This window comes from Condylostylus longicornis, unplaced genomic scaffold (assembly GCF_029603195.1).
Source record: "Condylostylus longicornis isolate FDR11 unplaced genomic scaffold, ASM2960319v2 ptg000013l, whole genome shotgun sequence".
Lineage (NCBI taxonomy): Eukaryota > Metazoa > Arthropoda > Insecta > Diptera > Dolichopodidae > Condylostylus > Condylostylus longicornis.
In genome coordinates this window covers 153,360-163,386 of record NW_026577982.1, presented here as the reverse complement: position 1 = coordinate 163,386, position 10,027 = coordinate 153,360, and the positions used below count along the sequence as shown (strand labels likewise).

The following is a 10,027-nucleotide window of genomic DNA, read 5'->3' as shown; positions in this document are numbered from 1 at the left end:
AAATCGAATTTAGATGACACTGTTACATGTAAGTTAAATTAATTTTACGTTAGGGCTACTAAAATAATTAATTAAAATAAATTAAAATAATGACGAAGTAAGCGCAACATTAAAGTTGTTAATTTAACAACATTAAAGTTATTAATAAGGATGCAATGATGCACTTCAAAATTTCACTACAACAAAATTATACTAACTGAAATGTAATATTTTTTATGACAAGATTTTTAAAATACATTTGATTATATTTAAGGCTTAAAAAAATAGATTTGCGAAGGATGTATAAATTTTTATGAAGTATCAATACCCAATTTCAATAATTTTTTTTTATTTCGAGTTATCTCAAAAGATTATCTGAACACATATAATTGCTTTATATGACCTGTAAAAACTAAAAAAAATATAGTCCTAGCTCTTAAGAGAGGTTGACAGTTCCTCATCGGGGAAAATTGAAGACTTTGTACATAATGTAAATACATTTGCATTCTTTTGGTAAATGCATTCCCGATTTCAGTGGCAATAACAATCAATTAAATCAATTTTTCCTAAATAAATTTTCCAGAATGATGGCAGTTTTTTGAAACTGTACCACCAATTTTCAAAAAACTTAAAAGGAATATGTATATTGGAAAAGAAATTATTGGATGATATGAGTGAACTTGACATAAAAAATATTGCTGTCAGTCGTGATTATGAAACAAACTGCAGAATTTTCAATTTCACACATTGAACAGCGTTAATTTTCGAATGTCATAACTGCTTCTGTTTGTTTTTTTTTTTTTTATTGTTGTACCTTGAACTTTCGAGATTTGTTGCCTTGTTTAAATTGTATTTTTATCATTTGTTTTTAAAAAAGTTATTATAATTTTATTAAAAAATGAATTTGGTAAACTTTAATATTACAAAAAATATTTGTCGTAGCTTAGGTAAATAAAAAATTAACGAATTGTACCTTAAAAAACTCATTATGTGGGGTTAATGACCTATTGTTATTTACAAAAATAATACGTACATACTTATGTACACAATGTAAATATGTAAACAAATACATAACAAAGTATTTTTTTTGCATTATTACATAAATATTTCGGTAAACCGTTGTGTTGTTTACATGCGTAACATACGTATGTTTTGCAATGCTTTAAGGAGTTAATAGTTCACTAATTCTGCACTGTACATACCTATTTATATTATATAATATTTTAAGACGACTTTCAAAATAAGCCCTAGCAAGCAATTAAAGTTTGTAACACCTACCTGGAATTCTTTAGCTCTTTAAATAAATCAATACATTATATACACAATTACAGTAAATCTACTTACTTACATCATGCTCAAACAATTCTTTTTTAAGTTTCAGTAACACGATTCAAAATTACCAGAGGATTATCTTCCAAGATGATACCCACTTCCACAAATGATGATGTGGATCATTTAAAAAACATTCGTGTAACAATTCCAAAACCTTACGTTTTTCATGTCGAATTGCATCGTCCTAATAAGTTAAATGCATTCAATAAGGAAATGTGGATGTAATATTTTTTAACAAATTACGTTACATTATCTACATTGTACATCGAATTGCTACATATTAAAAAAATTTTTTTTTTTTCATTTGAAAGGGAAATTAAACATTGCTTCGACTCTCTTAGCATAAATCCTGATTGTAGAGTAATTGTTTTATCAGCTGCAGGAAAAATATTCAGTGCTGGAATAGATTTAAGTAGCATGATGGTAATAGCTCAAGAACTAGCCGAAGTGGACGATGTTGCCCGAAAAGGAATTCTGATGAGCAGAATTGTTAAGACGTATCAGGTTAGGCGTATAGCTTCATGAAAATTTCTATGTGAATAAAAATGATATATTGCAGGATGTAATAAGCTCATTAGAAACATGTTCAAAACCCGTAATAGCAGCGATTCATTCAGCTTGTGTTGGGGCCGGAATTAATTTGGTTAGTGCCGCAGATATCCGCTACTGCACACAAGATGCTTGGTTCCAAATAAAAGAAGTTGAAATTGGTATGGCGGCCGATATTGGTGTATTGCAGAGACTGCCCAAAGCAGTTGGTAGTCAGAGTTTAGTTCGAGAACTTTGTTATACTGGAAGAAAATTTTTCAGCAAAGAAGCTTATGAATCTGGTATGGTGTCAAAAGTTTATGATACAAAAGATAAACTACTGGAAGGTGCCATATCAATGGCAGAATTGATTGCAGAAAAAAGCCCAGTAGCGGTTCAAGCTACAAAAAAGAATTTGGTTTATTCTTTAGAGCATACAAATCAGGAGGGGCTAGATCAAATTAGAGAAATAAACAGTTTACAATTGTTAAGTGAGGATTTTTTGGAAGCGACAACAGCCCAACTCACCAAATCCGACAAGCCAACTTTTTCGAAATTATAAAACTATAATGACAATAATGTGTTTGTATTTTTTATATGAATGTTATGAGAACATTATTACTTTTGCCAATGTTGCTTTTTATATATTACTTAATACATAATTTTTTACATACTACTGTAGCATTTGTGCAATTCTTTCCATGTTAACAGCATAAACCGTATGGGACGGTATTATATTTTTATCCTGTAACGCTCTATAAAGATCAGGAACTGTTATAAGTCTCTTTCTTATCGGATACCTTAACATATGTAAAATAAAGAAAATCTAATTATAATATGTTAAAGAAAATCATATAATACACTTACAATTCCTCACAAGCTGACAAAAATATGACATCATCATTATTTCTGCGTAATAAATGCGCAGAGGTGATTTCTCTGTCTAATTCCAATGGTGCGTCGTCGATTTTCTGTCTGGATATAGTGTTTTTTAAAAAAGGATCTTTGATTGGAGTTCCAATATCATAAAAATATTTTCCATCTGAATTAACTTTATAATGTTTCCGTTTAGTAATAACGGCTGTGAGTATATTTTTCAATAAAACTTGTACTGCCATTGCTATATATTCAGCCGCAACATCTTCAGCGTTTACTAAACCATTTTCCCAAGCACCTACAAGTAATCTGCCCATAATAAAACCAGTATCTGGCAAAAACAATTCTTGGGCACAATATCTTTGTTGCTGTACTGATTGATTGTTATAGTCCATGCAGTTAGGTGGTGGTTTAATAATTGTGTCCATGTTATCATCTTTTAGGAAATCGCAAAAGTCATAAGACTCAAATGATCTGTCATTTCCACTTCTTGAGCTTTTTTTACGTTTTTTACTTTCACTGGGACCGCTACTGCTATTTGTTTCTTGTTTAATTCTATTGCTAAACTTTGTAGAGTTTTGCAAAGCAACCGCTCCAGGTTGAAAAGCATCTATTTTATTCAATATAGCCAAAAGAAATTGATTATGCAAATGTATTTTGTCTGGCGTTAATAATTTTCGACAAGCGATATCAAACTCTTCTTTTGACCATTTTTTACGAAACCAAAACTTCATATTGTTAAAATACTTTTGAGTATTATCACCAAGAGCAACAGTTAAAGCATTTTTTGCAGTTAACACTTTTTCATTTAAATCACCCATTTCTTCGATTTTTAAATTCAGCAATAAAATTAAGTTTAATTTTATTTGTAAAATGTAAATCAATAACTTGTTTTAATAGTTTAATGAAAGTAGGAATGTCATAAAATATGACATATTTTATTAACGATGCCAGTTTCAACTGTCATGTTAATAAATTATTATTTTTTTTTTCAACTAGGTGTCAAAATAACATTAATCGCAAGCGAATTCGCGTAGAATTTTTCAAATTTCCTTTCATATTTTTGCGTTTTTTTTTAAAGACAGCGTCTCAATTTTTTAACTGAATTTTTCAACGTTATTGAATCTTTGTTTATATGCATTCTTTCATAGTTGTTATCTGTTTCATTCAACTATAAGTGCGATTAAAAATATATGAACATTAACATGGCGCTCTTCACATTATTGACATAAAAGTCTTTAATCCATTTTTTTTTAATTAATTCAATTCAAACAATTCAATATTGAGGCGAACCAAACCTTTTAATATATTATGTACATATATATTGCTTCATTAGGCTTATATGTAGGGAACGTTTTGTTCAAAAAATATTTGTATATCAAACAACACATAGAAATTTCTCTGTAAAATTTTGTTTTGCAGAAATACAGAATCAAAAAGCCTCAAGTGTGTCACTTAAAATCCACACAGTTGTATCACGAGACAACAGTGAATGAACAATTGCGTAATACATTTTAAGTTTCATAAAAGGGGAAATTTGATTTTCAAATTTCGCATTCCGCCATTAAAAATCCTAAAAATGTTTTATATTTTCAGAATCAAAACCAATTCAAATTACTATTAAAAATGTTTTGATGGAGAAGTATTCTGAGATAATCTAATTTCTTATTTAGGCGTACCGCCTAACCGGACTACCGTACCGGTAGTCTTTAATATCTTTAATATAGACTGGCAGTCTATGCTTTATACATATTGGTGAAAACCCATAGTTTCACCAATATTTGGATCGAATTATCCCTGTTATATTAATTTGAGCTGCTGTTTTTTATTTATATTAGCTTTATTATGTATTTACATTAGTTACCAAACCCAATGTCAAATTATCAGTTCATCTGTACTTTCATTTTAAGGTTTGTGTACTTTGGACGTTAATTGTTATTAAATGGCTCTGAACAGTTTTAAAACAACAAAACATATGTTTCGGAATCTAACAGGTAAAACTTTAATAAATATTAACTTTTAGAAAAAAAAAAGTTACAGTGAAACACTTTCTTGTTTCTTTAAAAATATACCTAGTTGAATTTTAGAAATCAGCATTAACTTAAAAACTTTTGTAATTAAGTAAAATTATGTAAAGCGGTATTCCATATATATTTTTTCTTGTTTTTAGCTTCGTTGACGACATCTGGAAGTTCCAAAATGTTATCCTCTAAAATAATTCCATCCTCGAGCGAAAAAGATGTCAAACACCTAAAGAATTTAGTTGTAACAGTTCCAAAACCATACATTTTTCATGTTGAATTGCATCGACCTGGAAAGTTGAATGCATTTAGTAAAGAAATGTGGATGTAAGTGTCTGATATTAAACAAGATAAAATATTTTAAATTAAAGTAACGTTTTAGGGAAATCAAAGAGTGCTTTGATTCTCTAAGTATAAATCCAGAGTGTCGAGTAATTATTCTATCAGGTGCCGGGAAAGTTTTTACTGCTGGAATTGATTTAAATAGTATGATAGCATTGGGTCAGGAACTTGGTGAAATCGAGGACTTTGCTAGAAAAGGATTATTAATGAGCCGGTTAATTAAATTATATCAGGTATATAAAATATCTTCGTTTTAGAAACTAGTATGCATAAGCTTAGATACCTGAAAAGTTGATAAACATGGTGTATTGTGAATTTGGGCTTAGCATTGATACATATGTACTTTTAGGATGCCATCACGTCATTAGAAGTATGTACAAAGCCAGTCATCGCTGCAGTCCATTCCGCTTGTATTGGAGCTGGAGTTGATTTAATTACTGCTGCCGATATCCGTTATAGTACACAAGATGCTTGGTTTCAAGTAAAAGAGGTTCAAATCGGTATGGCAGCTGATGTTGGTACCTTACAAAGATTACCAAAGGTTATTGGAAGTCAAAGTTTAGTTCGTGAACTTTGTTTTACCGGTCGAAAATTTTTGAGTCAAGAAGCTTTTAATTGTGGAATGATCTCTAACGTATTTGAAACAAAAGATGATTTATTGAAAGGTGCATTAGACTTGGCAGAATCTATAGCAGAGAAAAGTCCAGTGGCAGTTCAAGCTACAAAAAAGAGTCTAATTTATTCGCTGGATCATAGTAATCAAGAAGGTTTAGATCAAATTAGAGAAATGAATAGTTTACTTTTGTTAAGCGAAGATTTCTTGGAAGCAACAACAGCACAATTAACTAAATCTGAAAAAGCCATTTTCTCTAAGCTTTAAAAAGTAAATAATATCATAAAGTTTGTTACATTATAATACTACTAATTCATTTCATATTTTCTATGTACATTTAGCAACATGTGAAATTTCAAGTGATAATTATATTTTTTACGGGTTTACCTTTGCATTTTGAGTAGATTAGTTGCCCTAAATGTTTTGAAATGAAAATCTCTTCGAACAGTCAGTAAATATAATTTTCAAATTCAAAATGTGAAAAAATAAAACATTGATTCTAATTTATTCTGGTTGAAATTGCAATTTCCTTCAAATCGGACTTCAACAATTTTCCTTGTTATTTCTGATACATTTCAGATCGTCATTAGTCATTTCTACAAAATTAAGTAAAGCATTTACGATTTTGTAATTAAAAATAAAGTGGTCAAAAATACTCCCCTTTTTTTATCCATTCAAATCAACCCATCTTTTTAACATTTTGGTACCACTTTTCCTTTATGCAACCAGAAACTTTTAGTCAATTGCACTGAACTTTGCAACTCAGCAGTTCCGTCAATTGCACCGAATTTTTCAAAATACAAATTCACATTCTGATCGTAAATCTCGCTATTTTACTCAGAAAGTCAGAATAAAGTGAGTAGCTACCATATAGGTACTTGTATAATGTGATTTTCGAGTGAGAAGAATTATTTGTGTTGTGCATTGCGTGTCTCGGTATTTTTCTAGAATGCATACAAAATTTATTCACTATTGTTTTTAAAAGTGAGACGTTTAGTCGTTAATTTGAGAAAAAATGCAAAAATCCAATTGAAAAAATGAGTAATCTGAGAACTCTGATTTGAAAGTGAATAAAAAAGCGAGATACAAGTTCAGGCTATTAGGCAAGATAAATTTCATATCGATTTGAATTATAACATTAAACAGAATCGAAAAATATAATAAATCGACAGATTGATGCTCCTTAAATTCTCATGTATTCTTTCCACTTATGATTTGAATGTTTCAATTCCATTTTCAAAGCTCTGAGCAATAAATGTCAAATTGACAATAAAATAATAGCATGTATGAACTCAATTCTGCAGATTTAAGAAAATGTAGCTTTTTATAAAGAAGCTGTTGTCATTATCAATAGACATTGAATTGATGAAAACAAGAAACAAAAAATATTAGTCACTTTCACGGAAAAAAGACCCGTAGAGTAGAAAATCAATATGAAATTTCGTTTTTGTGGTGATTGTGACTGTCCAGATTGGGTGTTGTCAGAAATACATTGCACTTTGTCAACTCTAAGCGCGATAAAACTAAGAATACTAGCATCAGAAGTAGCCAAAAGTATCATTGATGGTTGCATGGGGAATGAAGAAAAAATCAAAGATATGTTTGAATCGAGTAATGATGGATTAAGATCAGCAAAGTCAGCTATTGCTTGTGTTCGATTTTTATTAATAAATGCATCAGAGAATAATGCAGATGAAGCAACATTTAATGAAGAATTACAGCAGCTAGGGTTACCAAAAGAGCATTCTTTATCAATATGTCGAGTGCATGCTGAAAGTGTTAATCCTATTAAGAAAAAATTATTGGAACAAAAATTTAATATTAACGAGCTGATTTCTGTATCGGGGACGTTGAATAAAGATGCAATAGATTGTTGTGCTTTGGAGTTTAAAATAAAAGATGAATTGCATGATGGAGTTCCAAAAGATACTACACATAAGATAAATATTCATAAAGCAGATGTCACAATACTACTGAATAATTTGAAAGAGATGAGGAACCTTATGGATTCCTATAATTTTGAAAGGAAATATGAGGGTAGTGAAAATAATTAGGTAGTTTAAAATATAATATAATTAAAAAAAAAATTATGTTGTTGATCTCAGTAAGTTTATTCGAAACTCGAAATCACATCCTAAATCTAAATAAAGGAATTACATATACCCTACATAATATAAATGTTTGATTTTGAGTCGAAAAAAAATACAGAAATTTTTTATTCGTTGAACAAGATGCAAAATATAATGGTGAAAATTCAAAATTGTTTTAAAATTGGACAAATTTATAGCGTTTTAAAATATTGTTTTCCTATACTTACGGTTAAATAGTAATTGCAATGTTATCTGATCATTTGTTTTTAGTATATAAATTCATATATGAACTTTGACTAAATTTTCACAACGGGGATGTAGCTCAGATGGTAGAGCGCTCGCTTAGCATGTGAGAGGTACGGGGATCGATGCCCCGCATCTCCAATATTTTTTTTTTTATGGTATTAACGAAAAATATTTTTGGTTATTATATTTATAAATTAAATAATAATCAAAGATAATTATTTAAAAATATATTTTGGCATATTAATTATGAATATATTTTCTTATCTACCTTATATTAAAAATTATTCAAAGTGAATTACAAATAGATTTTTCAGTTGAAATTTTTATTTCATTTTAAAAGAGAATAAAGTATTGTAATAAAATTATAATATAGAAACATTAAATTTATGCCTTTTAAATTAAATTTATGCGTTTACATCAAATCTGACTATAAATTGAAAAAAATTATTTGAAAAATAATTTATAGGACTTCTTAATTCTTATTGGCAATGATTTTTCAATCTCATTTGGAATAGTGAACAAAGGTGGAGGTACCTAGAAACAAGTAATTAAAAAGAATAATATAATTGATAAGTTATTTTGAATTATACATTTTTTAATTCTTCAATTTTCGCCTCCCTCGATGTGTATTCTTTTAAAATGAAGTCATTTTCAATCTCGTAATGAAAACGTGTATCATTCATTTTTATCATAACATTATCGACACGCAAAAAATATCTCAACAATACAAAAAAACCGGAGGGCATAACTCTCTAAAATATTAAAATATGTAGATTATATATGTATAACATTTTAAAATTTTGTGTTTTATTAGAAAATAAAACTTACAATTTTTACTGAAAGTGTTGCTACACCATGATCATGCAATTCATCTTCGAATAAAGTTAAATCATGATAAAATAATATTTTTTCTTGTTGCATTAATTTGAAAATATCTATTTTTTTATCAGTCTCTTCAACGCGAAATTTTTCATTTAGTGTACCTTGATAGTCAGTTGAAAATGTCCAATCAAATGGCTTAAATTTTTCTTGTAGGTGTTGCTCTGGCCTGCAGTAATTCATTATAAGTACAAATACATTTTTCTCTACAAGGTAACTTACCTAGATTCTTTCCATTCGTCTGCACAAGCCACTTGAATACTTTGTTTACCATTTTCAACTAATTTTAAAGCTTCTAATGGTGTAAAATACAATTCTGCTCCTGATTTATGAATCAAAGACATTTTATTTTTATGAAATACCATATCAGGCAAATGAGGTAATTCCAGAGAGTTGCGATATCTTTAAAATTAAATGAATACATGGCTACTTATTTATTATATGTGTTAAATTTTCTTTTTTATAAATTACGTGCACAATTCACATTGGTCTGGATCATCCTTGGAACATGCGTTTTCATTTCGAATGCAAACACTCTTCAATATGTGAGATTTACTATAACCAATAGTCCATTCCCCGAAAACTAATAGAAAAAAAGTTAATTTATAATTTAAAATAAGACTAAATTTTTTTTATTTACCAATGTTGTCAGAGTCCGTAGGAAGTCTAGTTACTTTACAATCTTCCTAAAATAAAAAAAACTTATTTTAAATATATATATTTAGTGAAAATATTAACGTTATTTACGTAAGCCATTTAATTTTTTGCTTAAATTTTCTAAACAGTATTTTAAGATTAGATTTATATTTATGTGTATAAAAAAATTTCGGTGGCAAATACTTTAGCTATTTTTGGTTCTTTTCAAGAACATGTAGAACTCTATTGCAAATTTTTAAAAACCCATGAATTTAAAATATGTTTATCAAAATAATTTAATAAACCAAATAAACAAAAATTGTCGGAAAAATAATTTGTGGAACTGAAATAGACACAGGCCAGGTATAAGAGTATATGTTATAATGTGTGTGTTTAGTAATATTTATTTGTGACAATTCATGCTTGTCATTTTCCCGGTGTCAATATAATGCACAATTAAATTATTTTGAGAATTCTTAACAATT

At 28.7% G+C, this 10,027-nt stretch overlaps 5 protein-coding genes and 1 non-coding gene across 8 annotated transcripts; 4 read left to right on the top strand and 2 right to left on the bottom strand.

Annotated features, from left to right (window-relative positions):
* The first annotated feature begins 788 nt into the window (after positions 1-788).
* LOC129605351 (delta(3,5)-Delta(2,4)-dienoyl-CoA isomerase, mitochondrial-like) lies at positions 789-2,515 on the top strand. Its single transcript, XM_055515049.1, has 4 exons — positions 789-926; positions 1,355-1,532; positions 1,623-1,815; positions 1,871-2,515. The coding sequence occupies exons 1-4, from the start codon at positions 878-880 to the stop codon at positions 2,399-2,401; spliced, it is 951 nt and encodes a 316-aa protein (XP_055371024.1). The 5' UTR covers positions 789-877; the 3' UTR covers positions 2,402-2,515.
* On the bottom strand, positions 2,404-3,608 carry LOC129605350 (transcriptional adapter 1-like). The gene is made up of 2 exons (XM_055515048.1): positions 2,707-3,608; positions 2,404-2,639 (listed from the first exon to the last, which is right to left on the bottom strand). Exons 1-2 carry the CDS (start codon positions 3,534-3,536, stop codon positions 2,513-2,515), a joined length of 957 nt encoding a protein of 318 aa, XP_055371023.1. The 5' UTR covers positions 3,537-3,608; the 3' UTR covers positions 2,404-2,512.
* Positions 3,609-4,569: 961 nt separating this feature from the next.
* LOC129605530 (delta(3,5)-Delta(2,4)-dienoyl-CoA isomerase, mitochondrial-like) lies at positions 4,570-6,077 on the top strand. 2 transcript variants are annotated; one of them, XM_055515349.1, is made up of 5 exons: positions 4,570-4,709; positions 4,886-5,063; positions 5,119-5,311; positions 5,428-5,961; positions 6,033-6,077. In XM_055515349.1, exons 1-4 carry the CDS (start codon positions 4,658-4,660, stop codon positions 5,956-5,958), a joined length of 954 nt encoding a protein of 317 aa, XP_055371324.1. In that variant the 5' UTR covers positions 4,570-4,657; the 3' UTR covers positions 5,959-5,961; positions 6,033-6,077. The 2 variants fall into 2 exon arrangements, with proteins under 2 accessions (XP_055371324.1, XP_055371323.1); XM_055515348.1 differs by having other exon boundaries at positions 5,428-6,077.
* A 911-nt stretch (positions 6,078-6,988) lies between these two features.
* LOC129605332 (COMM domain-containing protein 4) lies at positions 6,989-8,410 on the top strand. Its single transcript, XM_055515023.1, has one exon. It carries the CDS (start codon positions 7,125-7,127, stop codon positions 7,743-7,745), a length of 621 nt encoding a protein of 206 aa, XP_055370998.1. The 5' UTR covers positions 6,989-7,124; the 3' UTR covers positions 7,746-8,410.
* Positions 8,093-8,165, top strand: Trnaa-agc (transfer RNA alanine (anticodon AGC)). The gene has a single exon. It is a non-coding gene; the product is annotated as a tRNA-Ala (tRNA).
* Positions 8,323-9,899, bottom strand: LOC129605331 (TIP41-like protein). 2 transcript variants are annotated; one of them, XM_055515022.1, is made up of 8 exons: positions 9,654-9,899; positions 9,547-9,592; positions 9,378-9,489; positions 9,129-9,308; positions 9,011-9,075; positions 8,856-8,899; positions 8,618-8,779; positions 8,323-8,561 (listed from the first exon to the last, which is right to left on the bottom strand). In XM_055515022.1, the coding sequence occupies exons 1-8, from the start codon at positions 9,660-9,662 to the stop codon at positions 8,472-8,474; spliced, it is 708 nt and encodes a 235-aa protein (XP_055370997.1). In that variant the 5' UTR covers positions 9,663-9,899; the 3' UTR covers positions 8,323-8,471. The 2 variants fall into 2 exon arrangements, with proteins under 2 accessions (XP_055370997.1, XP_055370996.1); XM_055515021.1 differs by having other exon boundaries at positions 8,856-9,075.
* Between the last annotated feature and the right edge of the window lie 128 nt (positions 9,900-10,027).